The following is a 19,366-nucleotide window of genomic DNA, read 5'->3' as shown; positions in this document are numbered from 1 at the left end:
TACACTGGGACGATTTTCAGTTTTGATTGGTAGCGACATATTGCTGCTGTCTCTAAGGACTCGAGCACAGATAACCGCGAATACACACAAGACGTCATTTCTACTAGTGGTGGGAGAAAAAAATGAATGCTTCATGATTCTTTTTCAAACAATTCTGAATCGATTCTCAGAGCTTCAGAATTGATTCAGTATTCAAATTAGATTGCAGGTGCAGGTCTGCGTAGGCAAAAGCTCTAAAAAGACTTCTTTTGGGGGGGAAATATGCACAGTTTGTTCATCTTAATTGCTGCTTGTAATTGCCATTTTTTTACATTCAGAGCTTGTTCATCCTAAACAATTCTTTAATAAAATAAACAGTACTGTCATACAGCGATTACTATCTCTTAAACAAAAGCACAGTTAAAATGTAAAGTTGTAAATAACTAACAGAAAAAATAGGAAAAATGTAGTTGAAGAATCGTTTTGGAATTGGATCATGACTCCCAGAACGAAACTCTTTGACTTGGATATCTGCAAAAACAAAAGTTGGTTTCGACCAGACATCTGTGAGTAAAACCTGAAAACAAAATTAATATGCCTTGGCTGAGCATTTCCATTGCTCTTATCAGATGCTTTCTTAACTTCTGTTTTATATACCATTGTGATTTTAATTGCAGGTTTGTTTTGATATTGAGAGGAAAATATGCAGCACTTATTTGATTGTTCAACACACAGTTGTTTGTTAACAGTATGCAACTATTTCAAACTACTACTTGCACCTAAGCGAAGGGAAAAACAACATTTTTGGCCTATAGAATTCAGCTCTTTCAATCATGCCCTTAAATTAACACCTTTCTTGCTTTAGTTTAGTAATTTTCGTTAGCATATAGTCCCATAGTTTACCCATTGGTTAACCGAAACATAACAAATTCTTTTCCACATGTTTGCAGAATTCAAACTCTATAGTTCATTATTCTATATCAGTAGTGGGTCAGGTTTGAACCCTTAATATATGGCTTCATGTTTATTCCTGTAAGTTTTAGTTGTGTTTGGTAGTGTGATAATTTCTCGTGGGCAGCATAGGGAACGTGGTAAGCGTAGGGTGCTAAGCAGCAGCACTCAGTGGGAGAGCCAACCCTAACAACAGACCCCAGAGAATGGTGATGCATCTCCTGAGCCACGAGCTTCTGCCTCAGTGCACAAACATGCCTAACACGGATAGTATAACACAACAACCTTGCAATGCTGGCATACAATTATTTTACCATATTGGATTTAGTATATAGTACAGTTGTGCATCTTAATTAAAGATGAATTGCTGTAAATTTTAAGTCTAACTTCTATAACTGCTTTAATAGAAAAAAATAAAGAAATCTGACAGGTATGCTGATGTTATAAACTTAAGCTAAAAATGTACTACATTTCGTTTTTGATTAAAATGCATAGAGGCCACATAATCATTTAATTTCAGTCATTTTCTTTTATGTATTTCGAGTTGAAATTTTATATAGAAAATGGAGCTTGAGTACAATTTGTTTTTTAGTCGCACTGAGATATGTACCAGCTATGCTTGCTAGCTTTATTTTGAACACACCCTGGCCTCTTGACACCAAATCCAGGCAGAACATGAGTTAAAGAAGGATGAGAAGTCAAGCAGGAGAGCCAATCAGAAGAGAGATGAGTGATTGTACTACAGAAGGCTGTGCCGGCACACTGCAAAGTACATCTTTGACTGACCTACATTTAGTTCCCCAGCACACACACACACGCCCGCCTGAAGCATTGGTTGGCTCCACTGCTGCACCAAACCATCATCAATTAAACAGCTGTAGCTACTGAGGCTGATATTGCTTCTGCTACTAGTAATGCCTAGTGTATCTTTCCGAAGCACAAGTGACACTTCAAAAGTACAGACTGAAGATGACCACAGATCGCTTTGATGGTCGTGTTTATGCACTTCTCATCATAAAATCAGCAGGGGTAATGTTTAATATTCAAATAGTAAAGAGGCAAGTTGGTTCTACTTTAGAAATTGCAAAAGTTTACCCTAGGAGCCCTTTGCTTATTTGAGAGCTGGATGATCATGAGTTTTGATGGCCACAAATCAAAACAATAATATTTGAAAATAACCTTTCTGTGTCAGAAATGATGGTGTTTCAGTACTTGTATGATGCTTTGGAATTTTATCTGTTCAAAGTTTAATGGTGCACTCACACCCGTCTCTTTTGAAACATTTGCTTTGGAATCTGAATCATATGTCAGGATATATGTGAACGCATCCGGTTGATCTGAGATCATCAGAACACAATGGTCTCTGCCCACTTGTAGATGAAATCTGGAGCTTTTCACTTGTTATGAGTAAGCAGTGTATGTAAACATCAACCCAGTTACTTTGGGTTCAAGTTAAGTGAATTCAAACATGTTAATCATTATGTCTGAATTCATCAATTGCGATTTATTTAATTCAGATTGATACAAAATTGCTTAGGAAACATGGCCAATGCACAATGATTTATTATATACATTGTGTTAGGGCTGCACGATTCCTGCTAAAATGAGAATCACGATTTTTTTTTTTTTTACTTAAAATCAAGGTCACGATTTTATCAAAATTCGTTAGATGTAAAATAAAGGTTAATGAGTAGGCTATTATTATTGTTAATTCTTAAACATATGGTAAAGCAACAATAATAATATTAGACCTATGTGTAGGTGTTGGTTAAATGCTAAAATTTGTATAGACTTGGAATGGTGGACTGGAACAGACTGTAAATATGTCCTCTTTGTTAACTCACAGTAAAGTGATGACATCAGAATACAACTGTTCATAATTCTATGTTTGAGACATATGCTTGCTATCTCTCATTGACAACATTATTAGACCATTTATTTACTGGTAAAATCAGACACTTGTCATTATCAGATTCCTTCTTGCATTATATTCAACATTATACAGGCTAGAGTAGTTATACTGACACAGTAAACATTTATTCGCTTGCACAACACTTTGTGTTCGCTATGAAAGAAAAAGCATATCAAATGCTTGTTGTAATCATAACTGTAAAATGCAATATGATCATTTGAACGTGCGCAGGTTTCACTTTCTCCTCTGAGTGTGGCTCATGACCACCGTCACGGAGGGAAAAAAACACACGTGCAAATCATACGTCCCGCGCGGCTCCCAAACGATCGATCTGTGCAACAAACTGAACGTTGTTTACAACTTAATTACCTGTTATTTACAGTCTATGCAGGTTCTGTTCACTAAAGTAGGCATCATTGGTGGCTTTGCGCGCATACTCTCGATAGTAAACAACCTAGCTCACGTGCGATTACATCATTACATTTAAGACAGAAAGGACATTTTTAGGAGAAATATACATTATAAATACAGTGTGACAGTTTTAACACCATTTCGATGTGTCCATGTTGCTGTGAAGATGTCCGCTTTTACGCTTCTCTCCTGACCTTGAAAATATAGTTGGCTGAATCGTAGAAACGCTAAATTAAAGAGTCACGAAACACCAAAACACATTTTTTGAGCTGTTGACAGTCATATATGTGTCCCACGCTGCTAAAAACACTATTAGGACACTTATATTTCACAAAGTGAAAATTGGTTGTTTTTGCGTTATTTCGAGCAAATTCGCTCTTCCGGTTTGAAACAAATTTTTGAAGCTGCGTCACGGCGATTAGATCCTTGCGTGTAATCCAGCTTGGAGAGTGAATGTCTCTATCCTGCACGTACATCGTGACGCCTCTGAGTGTGCAGCAATGATTCATGAGAAACACTTGGATCAAACCAATCAGCGCGCTCTATTGTTAATGAGGTGCAACTTCATAAATATGCATGATAGCTTCGAAATTTTTTTACCTCTTACAGTTTAGACTGCAGAGAGATGCCATGTTGTGTTGCCGAAACAAGTGAAAGAACAAGAATTTGAAGACATGGGTTGTCAGTGTTTTGTTTATAAATGTGCTGCAACAAAGGTTTTGTTTTCATTTCCCGGCTATGAGAACGCATACAAACATTAAACGCATTGAGACATACATTAGTCAAAATTATTGTTACTAAGTTTACAGTACGTTAATATCACTGCAATATTAAGTACATTATTATAGAATGAAATATCCTCAGGTATTCTGACGCTACCTACCGAGTGCATCTAAGTTACCGAGAAATGCGGAGGGTTCTTTTTTCATCCCATTCACCGTGCGGTGTCAAACATTGCATTAAAATTGCTCTCTTCCAGCAGTTCCTCATATACAGTATATCATTTATCATAGGGGGCATGCATGAAATGATCCTGAATGAAAGTGAAAGTGCCAAACTGCAGTTAAAGTTGAAAAATTTATAATTTGGCAAATAATTTGATTACTGGTGTCCATGTAAACACAGTGACTGTCTCCCTTGCGTCTGTGTTTGTTTTGTGAAAATCAGCGCATGCTCAAATGGAAACTCCCATTTATATGCAAAACCTTCCCTCTTTCCCTCCCCTGACACTCCCAACTAAACAAAGCCAGACACTCCCCCTTTCCTGACTGTTTTCAAACTAGAGCTGTGAAAACACCCTGCTGAGATGGGGGTTTCGTGGCCCTTTAAGATCGCATGTAGGGTAGAATCGAGATTGCGATCTTTTTTTCGATTAATTGTGCAGCCCTACATGGTGTGCAATTTTTTTTTATGTGAATACATTTCAGAACAACTATCCAGAGTTACATAAAAATACTGTCAAATTTTTGATTCTTGCTCAATACGTGGCATACTGTGCAAAGAAAGCTACAATAGTCCTGTGGAGCTGTTGTCTGATTGATGAGCAGAAACCCACAACAAACCTGTTCTCTCTGAACAATGATCGTACTGTGCATGTTTTCAGTTTTAGAAATATTCACTACTGAAATCAAATCAAACAAAAAAGAAAGTCTAATGATTTAATCCATGTTTTGGGACAAATTATAAAAATTATTTGAGAGTTTCCACCTATCTATTTTTGACGCTAATGGGCCCATTTTATAATAAATATACTTTATAGTTACGGTAAGCTCTAACCGGTTGTACACATCGAAAGCAGCGAGAGTGTCAAAGTAGCGTCAAAGTCATTCATTTTCAATGAGAGCCGGCGGCAAAAAGCGGCAAGGAGCAGCGCAGCGCGTCATCGCCGGTGTGGGTGTAGAGGAGAGTTTAAATAAAGTCAACTTTATGGTTATGAGTTATGACGCGGTTCGGCGGCAAGCAATCAGAATGAAGAAGTCCCACACAGTAAGATGTGTAAATGGGTTGAAATCATAGACTGTAAAATATATGGACGGAGTATCCGTGACGTCACCCATAGGTTTCTGAACACTGCAAAAGAAGCTACAAGTAGGCGCGGCCAACCGTCGCCATTTTGTTCGCGCGTCATCGCACCCACGGCGGGATACCAAACAATCGCAAAGAGGCGGAGAGTGAGCGGAGCTACAGACACGTGCTGGCACTTTGCTTAGACCTGGCATACAGACTTTACTTTGGGAGAAACGCTTAATACTTTATTAGCTGCGACTCGTTTGTGTTCTGACCACGTGTGCTTGGCTGTACACTATATCAATAAAGTGTTTAGACTTTTCAAAACACTGTAGTAATACATTGAGCCTCTAAACATTGTTCTTATGACGTTTTTCTACAGGAGGAAAACGCGAATTACTTCCAAACACTTTAGATAGAGTGTGTGTTAGTAAATGCAGGACTATTGATGAACTCCAGCGTAACACTGTATGATAACGCTTCAGATGACTGTTCTAGAGCCTACAGCTAATCAATCTGTCAGATTCTGGAGTGCTTTGCGGGTCTAAAGAAAAATATTAATGATAAATGATCTTAAATAAAACAAATACATTTATAGAGATGGTGTATAAGTATATAACTTTACTCACATGGGAAACGAGGCCACATGAATGGTTTGTGAGCACAATTAAGTGCACACAGCATCCCATATCATCTGATAATTGTAAGAAATATGTCCAAAAGGCAGCTGACTGTGTAAAGCCACATAAAACAAAACAAAAATACGATGAATATGCCGAGATCAGTTGCTAATCTGCCGGATTCAGCTGAGCTGAAGTGACGGTGACCAGCGAGACCTAGCTGTCACTCAAGTGGCCACGCCCTTAATTATGCAAACTTAATATAACCTAATATAAAGGAAATAGATGAGTTATAAAAAAATTCTCCCCCCTCACAGTTGTCATGGAGGGTAATAATAGCTATATGAACCAAAATCGTTCTTTGTACCAGGCTGTAAACACCTTTTTTCTGCTGTAAAGTTGGCCATTTTAACAGTGGACTCAATTGCAACTTGCTCTATTATGGAGCCAGGACTAGCGGAATTTTGATGAATTGCAGTTTCAGTTACTTCCGTATTGGCTTCCCGAGGGAGAGTGGGAGGTTGCCGCTTGGTTGAAATTAGGCATGGGCTTGTATAAGATTCTGATAGTATGAAAACCTTGGATAAAAATATCACAGATTTGCAGTATTGGGATTACGTCTCTAAAATAACGGCTCTTTTTAAATGTCTTTTATGTTAATTTCTGTTAAACTTTTATGTTAATTTCTTATTTGTCTAAAACTTAAAAAGGTGCATTTGGATATCTTTATTTACTTTAGATATCTTTATTTCCTTCCTCAAATGTTGAATTGTGGGCTGACCAGTAGCTTTTGATGTAGATGGTCCTTTACTTTTGGAGATACTGTTGCCCTAAAAGTCTTTGACAGCACATAAAAAAAGCTTTTCCAAACCATGGTAAACCTTGAAACAGGTTATCGTCCCATGCCTAGTTGAAATATAAATAAAACATAATTGTAATTGCTCACAGTAAGGGCTCTTCTATGTTTGCTCTAAATTTTTTTTTCCTGTGCTGGAATGTTAGCAGTAATGAGCCTAATTTTCTTCAGGTGTCTTGGATGAGGACGTGGTTGTAATTGAAGCAACTCCTGCTCCTGCAGTGCCTGCCAGTGAGGAGATCAACGTCACCTCCACAGACAGTGAAGTGGAGATCGTAACCGTCGGAGATGCCTTCAGGTGAGCTATTTCTTGAGTATCTCCTTGTAGTTTTAAACCAATATTGAACTATGAATAGTATCCCTTCTAAACTTGATTCATATGGCATTATAGAAATTCATCTAAATTTCAGTATAGGTCCCCGTTGAGAAGCTGTTGGTACCCCAGTCCAGATGAAAGGGCACATCTGGGTTTAGACATGAAGCTGGCAGTCTCCAGTGTTATGAAGGCATTTCACTGAGCTTCCAGCTGTTAATGTGTTCAAGGATGAGCCCCATATCATTCATGCTTGCTGTAGACCAAAACCAAACAAGAGTTTTCATGGATCTCCTAGTACAATGCCTCTCCTTGAGTGTTGTAAAAATTTCTATTGAGTTAACAGAAAAGCAGAGACTTTGCATGTAGATTTGATTGTCAACTTGCTGCATACCATATCCATTTAATAAACTCTACAGCCTCCGGTATTTTGGCTGGGTTTGCCCAAACTATGTCAGACGGTGCTCTCAGCAGGCCTTCCTTAGAAATCTGATAGAAGCCCTAAATTCAATCATATTTGATATGAAACTGCGCCTCTTCTTCCTGTTGCTTGATTTGGTTTCAGTGGCCCGCTTCTTTCCTAATTGTTATTGAGGTGTCTGTTCCTGAGCTGAGAATCGTTGCTTGATTCTATTACTTTTTAAACTGCTGCCAGAAATAGCGCCAGCCACCACCACCACACGCCTGCCAGCAAAGTCATTCAGTCGAGCCCATTGAATACTGAACTTTCGTCATCGTGGGCTATGTGTTGGAGGTTGATCAGTGTTGTGGTTTCCTTTCTCTGGGTTCGTCGAGACGTAGGATGAGTTACTCCTCAGGCTGTTTATTCACTGGTGCATGTTTTATCCCGTAGTGTTTACGGAAGCCCATAAAACGTCTGTGACAGCATGAATGAGGTGAAACACAAGTTTTCACAGTCAATTCAGCCTGGAAGGATGTTTATTTAACATGCACACAAAGATAAATAAGTGATTTTTATGCTTGCCTGCTGCCTAGCTTTGATGCCTGCTGGTCCATTTAGTGGAGGTTGAGGATGTGCTGCTCAGAAAAACATAATACTGTAAATTGCAACAAGTGGCTTTGTTTTTATCCACAGTGTTGATTCTCATCCCACAAAGACATTTTTCTCATTCAAAGGTTTTAGACTTTGTATTTAACAGTTTAAGGAAAGTGAATGTAATCCCAAGGAGCTTTATGAAATGCATTATTGAATTAAAAACAATGGAGGAAGGCTTTTGATTTACAGATGCTGATTTTGTGTAAAAACAATACATGTCAGTTTATATAATTAGTCTGAGTTGTAAGGAGACTGACTCTTGCTTAAAGGAATATTTGAAAAAGAAAATGAATAAATTTTTTCTCAGATGAGACTAGATGTAGGTGAATTTTCTTCTTAGAAAAAGATTTTTAGCTGAAACTATGGTCCTTGGTGGTTCATTAAATGCAAGTCAGCAGCTATACTTATGGAATTAGATTTGTGCCAAATAAAATGCACAAAACTTTTGCAAAAATGAACACCCATATACATTAACAAATAAAAAAACACTCGAAAAATACAAAACAATCAACCAAATGGCAAAAAAATATATATTATTAGTTCGGTTCACTTTCTTGCTTCAATCTTTCACTTTCACACTTGTAGTTGGGCCCCTTTTTTACAGACCAAGTTTGTGGACGCCATTATAACGACACAGATCACTCTGCCTATTCATGCCAGAGTCCCGCAGAAAAAGTGATTGACATGTGGTAATTTTTGTGTAACTTATCTTTATTCATTTAGGATTTTTTAAGGGTAAAACAAAGACCAGGCAGGTCAGGTAGTTGAAACGGTAGGTTACAAATAATTAATTCGTTATTAATTAATTAATTATTCATAAATAATTAATTTACTTCCACCTATGACAGCGATTCCATCATGATGTTTCACATTAGAAATTGTACGATGCCAAATTGGTCGATATCGCCCCACCTTACAATCAATAATAAAATTACCATTTATGGCTCCTTATGATATACTGTATTGATTATTTTGAACCTAACTCTTTGTGCATCCATTGGATCCAAGTTGTCTTGAGACTTCTGGCCTCATTCACTTCATTCACTTGATATTTTGCTATAAATTATTCTTAGTTTATTATTTTTATTTTTGATACCCAACTCTCACTAATCAAGCTCTTAGTAGGTGTACTCAAAACTTCCTACTAGGTGTGTTGAAGGAAGTTGAAGCTAAACTCTGTAGGACATTGACCCTCCGGCACCAAGTTTGGGCACCCCTGTCATAAACACTTTTTTTTGTAGAGCAAGTAGTTTGACCGGTTATAGCCATTTGTTATTCATAGTGGTTGTTTCCCCAATAGGCAAATAAATAGGAACTCTGTTCTCCTTAACTGTGTACTGGCAAAGCAATTTAGTTTTAGCCATTGTGATTATTTTAGCTAAAGGCTTGCCTCTCTTAGGTTTTGTGTTGATTTTCACCGTTTACAAATCCTCTCTCATGGCCTTATGGGATAGGGAAATCATACACATTTTACCTGCTGTAATTTCAGATATACTGCTTTTTCCAAATACCGTTTTCACCTACTTTATATTAGGAAAATAGGCATAATACAGATGTTTCACTGTTAGTCCCTTCTAAAATAAGACTCAAAATTTTAAGAAAACAATAAATAGCCAAAGTTCTCCAACTGTATTATTTATTAACATAAACTTATCAGCAAAACAATCCAAACAACAAGAAATGGGGAGCCCAACAGCATATGAAAATAATCAAACAAGGATAAAGCAAATTGGGACTCCCCACTCCAAACTAAAGTAAAAAAAGGAAGTACAAGGGAGAACACAACAACATAGCTGTCGACAACTATGGTTGGCATAGAGAAATGAGCAAGAGACTGAGAGATGTCCTTCCTTCTGCTTTAAAGCCTGATGTCATTACTTCAGTCAATAGAAAACTAAAAAAGGAAAAATGAGACAAAACAATATCAAATAAAAGTAATAATTCTGGGCAGGAGCAAACTGCACGCGTAACACAGTATCATAGTATTGTGATTACTGCTCTAAATATCAAAAACAACAACTTTGTAGAAATAATTAAAATATTTTGGAAGGGTAAACATGTTAGAGTAAATAATTCAAATTAATCCTCAACTTCTGCTATCGTCATTAGACTCAAAAACATAGATTGTTTTCAACCTGGAAGGGCATTTTTGGACATCTTTCTTTTCTTTGGATATAAAGTAAGCCATTGCACTGTTCAGGTCCAGAGCAGGCTTGGATGTTGATGCATAAGTGATTTGTTTTTCAAATGTTTCCTGAATCATGGGCTGACCAGGAGCTTTTAATGTGCAGGGTCCTTTTTTTTGATGAAAACACTTTTGCCCTAAAAAAACAAAATAAAATAATTGTAAAAAACTTGTAAAAAAAAAAAAAAAACCTTACATATACTGTAGGAATGGTATAACAAAAAATTTAGCAGTTTTAAAACCATGACTATTCCAAACCACGGTAAACCTTGAAACCGGTTGCCTAATAACAATACTTGCCATACAATAAATAAACTGTAGATTGAACCAGCAGTGTAAAGTAACAGTATATACTGCTAATGATGTGGTTAGCAGTATACTAGTTTTCTGTTCTGAACCTATCCAATGTTTGAGGCTTGTGTGACTCATGTTCTCCGCTGATTAAAGTCACATGTCTGGGATGCCAATGCTCCCTCTGTCCCTACAGGTGGTGAGGGCTGTGTTTGGTTACTGTGCCCCGCCTGCCTGCCATGTGCTTGTGTTTGGGTGTTGAAGCACATCCTGCTGGAGAAGCTCCAGGAAGTCTGACTTTCTTTCTTGGTATTATGTCGCCCAGTTATTATATGGTGAACAGTGGTATAGTGTATCATTTTTTTTTTCAATTATATTTTCCCTCTTCTCGTTGCACATTTTTCCCTGCATCAGTAAGATCATCGTGCTCATTTATTTTCCTAAAGGTCATGCGGACTATTATCCGTCTTCAAACAACAGCACTGGAATGCAGCTGAAATCATGTGGTCCTGCCGTTATATGGCGGAGAGCAAGAGAAAGAGAGAGATATTGTGCTGGAATGTGGACTTGTGTGTTTGTGACTGAATGTTGATCTGCAGGCTGTGTGTCTGCTGTAGACTGTGCTGTGGTTTGGAATGGACTTTAGTGAAGGGGGAGGGAACTGCTTTACAGCTCAGGAAAACATCACGTGGCCAAGGTCAGAGGAAAATGGGGGTCTTTTGTAAATGCATGTTTGAGCAGGGTGAATATGTTTAGTTTGCATTCACTGTTAGCCAGAGAGATATAGCAGTGAAGTGGTTCATTCGGAACCCTTTGTGTGTGTGTGTTTGTGATTTGAGTGCTACCTCTCTAATGGCCATAACATCAGTGTTGAAAATTGAGAGTTAGAAGTATCAAGTTCATAATAATCTTAATATCGTTCATTTAAATAGATTGCTGCTCTTGTAATTATTCAGTGGGGATGTCTTTTTTCACATACTATCCGTATCAGTAACCTTACATGAAGTGAATTTGCTTCTGCTTTTTTTTAATGGCCAATCTTTTTAAATTACCTACAACTTATGTGCTGAATTGTAATTGGATAATATTGAATACAATTTTATTATTGATAATTTTTTGTTTATTTAGTATAACTAGACAATATTTAATTGTTCTTTGGGATTCACCAGACATAATCCGATTTTTGGGGGATTTTAATGAAAAATGCATAATCAAAAACATCTGTTAAGGCTGAAACAATTAGTCTCCATTATCGATGACGCTAACAAGAAAATATTGTCTCAATTACAGTGCTAGGCAGCAACAACAGGATTAAGGAGCCGATCACACCAAACACGCTTTTACGTTCCAGTGAGGCGAACCTCACTGCCTATTTTGTTAACAAGAAAACAAGAAGTGCCTCTGCTTTCATTTGATTGGACAATGAAAAAGGCACGACTGACGTAACGTGATTTTTCTGCTCAGAGTTGATTTTTTTCAACTGTGAGCACACAGCGCGCAACGGCTAAAATGGTAGGCGCAGCAGCCGGTTAAAATGCGAGGTGCTCAGGCCGCATAAGCAGCGCGCAAAATGCTCAAGGCCGATAGTAAAGCATTCAAAAAGGCACCTCTCAGTGCAAAAAGTGTGTTCGGTGTGATCGGCCTCTTAATGCTGTTAATTTTATTGTTTACTTGTATTACTTTCACAATTTCATCATTATTATTTATCACGTTAATTAGGGCTGCACGATATTGAAAAAATCTAACATTGTGATTAGGTTTGGGCGGTATCCAAATTTTGATACCGTTAAACCTCCTCCCTATTTTACCTCGGTATACGGTATTACCGTGCATAATAAAAAAATATGATGTAAGGCTCAGACAGCGTCACCAAACTGTTGGCTTGTGTCTAAACCATTCAGAAACTGAATACTGTATATGTGACCTTAGGTTCGCAGTCACCTGTTTGTCTTGTTCATATTAGAGATCTGCACGGGACTAAATTTGCCTATAACAAGCTGTCTGTATAAACGCACAGACACACAGCACCACGCTCTCTCTCATTCACACACATACTCACACATATAGACAGCACCAAGCCAGCGACTCACAGCATCACTCTCTCTGTCTCATTCACACACACACAAACACACATAAACACACATAAACATAAACGCGCAGGCTCGCTCGCTCGGGAACGAAATTGTTAGACCACCCGCTCCCGTTCAAATTACACCAGAGTTACCGACCACTCCCACGCTTTTTCGGAAATTTATACCCGCACCGCAAGAAATCAGGTCGGGTCCCAGGGCACCCGCGGTACAGCAGTGGGAATGCAGACCTTTAGTTCATATTTACCATGTCTCCCTTCTCGTTCCTTCGAAACCTGAAGTACTGCCAAACTGCAGATGTTGTGTTTTTTTTCAACACCAGGTCACTTGGTGCGCGACTCGCCATCTTACCTCTCTCATCCACACTATCCAGTGATGACAATCATGCATATGCCTTTTTAGGCAATAAATAAATAATATTTAATATTTAATACTTGTCTCTTTTATAAGTGCATTGTTTTTTTATGACTGTATACCGGTATTGAAACTGACACCGTTGGTATTTTTAGATCCCGCAGTTTACCATATTACCGCCTAAGCCTATTTGCGAATTTATTTATTTTTTTATTCTGCGATGGACATTGCATTAAGAATACAATTTCACTTGATGAGTGATGAGTGAATAATGAGTGATTTTTAATTTTAGATTAATTTGGATGATCACATATGCATAAAAGATAATAAACAATCTACAAGCCTAGATAAATTTTAATTTAATTTAAGTAAAAAATACAAATAATTTTTTGTTGTTTTCAGAAGAGACAAACTGTATTCAGGTATACAGTACTTGAATAATCAAATGTAAAATAATACTGCATAGTCTTTTTTTTTTTATAAACAATTCAATAAAATGAATCGTTATTCGTTTTTATTTTTAAGTTACAAACAATTTCTTTTGCCTGAATGCTTTTAAAACCCTCACACAGTCACATGCCTTAAAAAAACACTTGCAAAATGATAAATTAGAATCCAGACTCTCGATCTGGCTACTGCGAATGATCACATTGTGATATCAATGCTGAAACGATATATTGTGCAGCCCTAATATTAATGATAATAACTATTGTGTAACAGTAATGTAATGTAATCTGATGATAATCAAACCCTACTGATTAACCAATTTCTGGTCAAGTATTGATTTGTTGTATCCCCATCCCTAACATCTAGATTAATCTGCACAAACTAGTAACCTTATAAATCTATTAGTCGGTTGGTGGATGACTGGCTGACCATAAACATATTTTGTAGAACGCTCGGCTATGAAATATGTCTCGCTTCGGAGCTCTTCATGCAGTGCTAATGTAGGGCAACAGGGTTCATTTGACATTCTGGTGTTTTATTTTTTCTGCGTACCCTCCTCTTAAGATATTCCATGCTTTTGCTCTCCCTCTTGTTCTGTTTTCCTCTCCTCCCTTCCTCTAGTCTAAGCTCATGCCTATGGAAAGCATTTCCAGGAACTGAATGTGTGTTATGTAGCGAGAGTGGTCTCATTTAATCTTCCCCATCTCCCTGAGGTGCCTGGGCTTGCAGCAGAATGCTGAGAGTGTTTCTCGACTGGAGGAGGGGCTCTGGGTGTCTAAGGTCAGCTGGATGAGCAATGAAGCTCTTCCATTCAAAGATCCTTTGTTTATAGTACATATGGAGACTTGCCAGTGTGAGAAATTGTATAGATAGTCAGACTAATAATTGAAGGGTGGGTAGGGGGGATATTTAGTGGAACCTACAACATGCTCAAGCAGTTGTGTCAGACATTGGCTTACAGTACATGTCTGTATGTTCCATTATGCATTTTGATAAGCAATCTCTGTGCGTCTGATGGTGTTGCCATTGTCTTGCTTGAATGTGTTTCTGTGGCCCTGAAAGAGAGATGCTATCCAGTGGTTGTGCACGGTCACTTGTTTGCCACTCAAATGACTGTGGTTCACCCTTCCCCCATCATATCACTGCAGACTGTCTTTAAATGCAGAAGCCTGCAAAACTCGGCAGACGTCTTCCCACACACACAGGCATCCTGAGGCTTTTGACACATTTTGCATAGACTTCTGTTGTGTTGTTTTGCTTAAAGAAATTGCTGGCCGGGTGTTAAGAAAACCTATGTGAAGAAGAAAAAATGTCAAGACTTCCTTTCATATTCTGCACAGGGCTCCTCATCTGACCTTTATACCGGCTTTAGGAGCATGCTAGTGTTAATCCTGCCCACTGTAAGCTGATGTGAGAAGAAGGAAGATGAATTCCAACTGTGTTTTCAAACAGGGCTCTGTGGACAAATACCTAAAATGCCTTAAATTCTAATATGATCCTACTTCCCCTCCCTCCCGGCTACCATCCTGTCAGTTTCTGTGTTTACAGAGCCCATCCCAATCAGACTCAAAATGCCACGCTGGTTTAATTTACAAAATAATCCCAGGCCTGTTTGTGGGTAATTAGAGGCAGGTCTCAGGTGAATCCTCTGGCTCTGCCTGTGATTCTGCCAATTAAAGAGCAATGTCACACACAGCCTCAGCTGTCCTGAGCTCTCATGTCCGATTCCACTCTCTCAAAGCTTCCTGAACAATACGAGTCTAATATATTTTGGTTATGATTTAATTTGCAAGTATAGATTTTTTTTTGGTAGTTATCACTTTCTTTATATAAATTAGGAAAATAATATAAAATTGGTTGAGCTTAATTGAAGCCTTTTTCTTTTCTCATGTGACAGGCAACGTATTTTATTAAATTAATATTAATGCTTTAAATTGCTTGGTAATTGTAAACGCTCTCAAATTAGCTAATGATATTACGTTCTGAAATCTGTTTATTTTCTTGTTATCAACAAACAATAATACATTTTTTAAATTGAACACAGCTATTTTTTTTCATATTAAAAAAATTAGCGGTGGTAAAATTTTGAAGTCATAAGATATTCATCCAGCCTGTGTTATGTTGTGTTTACGCTAACCAAAAAGCATTGCACTCTAGATTTCTCATGGTATATATTTCGTCTTGCACTTTTTTTTGCTCCAAGATGCGATTGCTGCGAATTCTGCGTTTTCGCAGCAGATAAGTTGCACATTTTGCATCGCACATTTTACATAATTCTCGCTGCCCAGTAGAAAATGCACCTCTTTTTGAGTAAATGCACTTGCATTTACTTTTTTTGTAATTTGCTTTTGGGAATACTTATGTTTGTATTTGCAGTGAACCCAGCTTTAGAATTTTAATTGCTTTTGTTTTTATTTAACGACTTTAGACTACCTCCTTTGTGAATTATTTTATATTATAGACTATTTACAATTTATTTATTTATAGATTGTTTTGAAGGGGAAATTGAAGTAGAAAATGTGCATTTACACTTTATCGTGACCGAATTTTTTATTTTTTTTTTTGGTTTGTTTTTCAATTTCAATTTTGGCTTCTAGCGATTATGGAAAAACATAAATCGAGAAAAAACGTTCATTGCATCATAAACTGCCTCTTTCCAGTTGTACACATTCGTTGCTCTGCCAAGCTCAGTTACACATGAAAATTATTAAAAGCATGTTCTGTAATGTAACTTTTGCAGCACGGGATGCGCATCGTTCATTGATGTACATTTTAATCATTAATGTTTTTAAAAGCGCGAAAGAGATCGCATGCTGTTGTGTGAATGCGCTCAGCCTCAGAGACGAGCAGAGCACACAGCTCTAAAGTCATCTTAATGGGAGCGCTTTAATGGTCAAATACATGCACAATTGTGTCAAAACGCAGTGTTTAGTGATTATTCATATTAACCCTCATTTATGTAACAAACAAACAAGTTAAAAATCAAAAGACAAGTGAAAGTGAAACTATAAATCTTAACGGTACTGCTCTTATAGTGACAGCATGCAATATTCCTATTCTGTTTTTATCATTAATCAAACAACAAAAAAACAAAATCACTTACTGCTCTTGACTGAAGGACTTTTGTAGCTAAAATTAAAGTTTTTTTCTTACAGTGAAGATGCTTAAAGCACAGTTTGTTTCATGTTTTCATTGTATTGTATTTATTTTTTGTATTTATTCTTCACCTTCGCCAATTGAAGTTTTTTTCCTCGCTGCTGTCGGATCTCTAGAGCTGCGCATCGATGGATTTGCTAATGATGAGCTAAACTGAACTGAATTTAAACTTTAAAAAAATAAACTACACTGTTTCAATTTACTATGATCTTTTATGTGAAGCTGCTTTGACACAGTCTACATTGTAAAAGTGCTATACAAATAAAGGTGATTTGAATTGAATTATTTCCCTTTCCTTATTTACAGTGAGGAAAATAACTGTTTATATATACAGTTAAAGTCAGAATTATTAGCCCTTCTGAATTATTAGCGACCCGTTATATTTTTCCCCCAGTTCTGTTTAACGGAAAGGTTTTTTTTTTAACCCATTTCTAAACATAATAGATTTAATAAGACATTTATAATAACTGATTTATTTGATCTTTGCCATGATAACAGTACATAATATTTTACTACATATTTTCAAGATACAAGCATTCAGCTTAAAGTGTGATTTAAAGGTTTGTTTTAATAAGGGTAATTAGGCAAGTCATTGTATAACAGTAGTTTCTTCTGCAGACAATCCAAAAAATATATTACTTAAGGGAGCTAATAATATTGAGCTATTAAAATGGTTTTAAAAAATATTTAAATCTGCTTTTAGTCTAGCCAAAATAAAACAAAAGACTTGCTCCTGAAGAAAAATTATTATAGGAAATACTGTGAAAAACTCCTTGCTCTGTTAAACATAATTTGGGAAATATTTATTTTAAAAAATTCACATGAGGGTCAATAATTTTGACCTCAACTGTATACCGTTTGGAATAATCGTGATTACAATTATGACCAAAACAAATGTGATTATGATTTTTCCCCTAATCGAGCAGCCCTACTAAATATTTTAAATCATTAGCAAAATTAAAAATAAAGTCCAGTGTTTTACAGTCAGTTATTTGATTGTCAAAATGTAAGTTGAGGTGACTATCAGAACAAAATTAGCATGGACAAACATGTTGAAGCTTCCATAACATCAGTAAATGTATTTACAAGCAGAAGAAAATCTGGGGTGATGGGGGAAAAATGAATGTGTGCCAAATTGATTTAACCTAAACTGCTTCTGTCCTTAACATGATATAAAGAGCACAGTTTAAGGCATTACGTGACCTACATACTGTCAGTTTATTAAGTGGTGTAAGATTGTGCATCTAAACGCACTCTCGGACACGTTCTCAAGGAAACTGCACATTCTGGAGTCACTCCCCTGCTCTCTAGAGAATCCCTCAGCCCTCCAAGCCTGTTGGTAATCATTTTGTTTTGATGTTTTAATGATGCAATCTGTGGTTAACGGGCTCACCAGTGTTGGGTTGGGAGGCAGGGGGCTTCTTTGCTCTCCAGACACAAGGGCTCGGGGCCGCTAAATCCCAGCCTGGAGAACAACTCAATTCCCAGGAACACTCTGCTTTACGGCAGCCAGGGCCGCTGCGTCCCTCCTATGGAATCAAACCCCCACAGAGGGGTAGAATTCCTCGAGTGGTTAGAGAATTCCAGAATAATTTATTTGGAATTTAGGAAAATCGCCATGTTTTAACTCTCAAGGGGAAACTAAACTCTCCTCACCAGGAGTTTTTAACAGTCAAAAACATATGGTAAACATCACTATTTTTATATTATTTTATAATTCTGCATTACTGGTAGAATTTTTTTATGTGAGGCTCTGGTAAGAGAATACAGTGATGTAAATTATTATTATTATTATTTTTTTTTAAAGCTGATGATAAATTCGTAAGGCTTAAACAGTAGAGCATGGCACTGTCAATGCCAGAGTTATTGGTTCAGTTTCCAAGGAATGCGATGAATGTAAATTATTTTGAATAGCATAAATAAAGCTTTGACATGAACTTTCACTTTGCATTGACTTGTACTTTTTACTGTAAAATAGACATTGCTGTCTTTGATCATTTCCTTTCCTCTCTGGTATTCAGTGCTCTGATAAAAGTCATAACTATATATGGTTACAGCTAAAATGCTATATGTGCACTGATCTGTAAATTCTGTATTTTGAGAATTACCCCTGTTAATAAATAAGTTTTGAGTTTCTCTGACGATATATGTAAATTTGACTTGGTGTCCAATTAGTACAGTGGTTGTCAAAGTGAGGGTCGCGGGACAATAATGAGGGGGCGCTTGGTAATTTACAAAAATTTTAATACATTTTTTTTAACTATTAGAATTACCATATTTTATTCATAACTAACAGTTTTTTTCTATTGAATTGCGACTCCAAGGGTGTTTAGATTAGATTAAAACACACAGCAATAGCGTCGCCTGCAACAGATTGGTTTTAATTGGTTTTAAAGGGTTATTTTTTCTGACAACCTTTATGACATTCTAATACATTAAAAATAAGATATTTGAGGTTAATATTAAATTAATAAATGACTTTATATTAAAAATTATATGCTTATTAGACTGTTGCATTTTTGTGTTGTCAATATGCTCATGTTTATTTAGGCCTATAGTGGTGTGTGCAATGTTTGTATATTTATAACCACCTTTGAGAAAAATGGGGGTCGCAAGTCACTAGCATTGTTATTTTGTGGGTCGCATAATTCTCACTCTCTTTTCAGATGGGATGATAGGCCAAATTCAAGGTTACAATGGGCCAACTTTGGCCTGCGGGCCCTACTTTGGGCATCTC

The 19,366-nt window shown here is 37.0% G+C and overlaps 1 protein-coding gene across 5 annotated transcripts in view; it reads left to right on the top strand.

Annotated features, from left to right (window-relative positions):
• rnf111 (ring finger protein 111) overlaps positions 1 to 19,366 on the top strand; it is a 61,692-nt gene that overhangs the window by 19,368 nt on the left and 22,958 nt on the right. For all 5 annotated transcript variants that reach the window (XM_056461561.1, XM_056461558.1, XM_056461560.1 and 2 more), the window contains exon 3: positions 6,908 to 7,034. In XM_056461561.1, coding sequence (XP_056317536.1) covers positions 6,908 to 7,034 — 127 coding nt within the window. The remainder of the gene's footprint in view (positions 1 to 6,907; positions 7,035 to 19,366) is intronic.

The sequence above is a fragment of the Danio aesculapii genome, chromosome 7 (assembly GCF_903798145.1).
Source record: "Danio aesculapii chromosome 7, fDanAes4.1, whole genome shotgun sequence".
Taxonomy (NCBI): domain Eukaryota; kingdom Metazoa; phylum Chordata; class Actinopteri; order Cypriniformes; family Danionidae; genus Danio; species Danio aesculapii.
The sequence above is the reverse complement of the archived record's forward strand: the minus strand, read 5'-3'. Positions and strand labels throughout refer to the sequence as shown.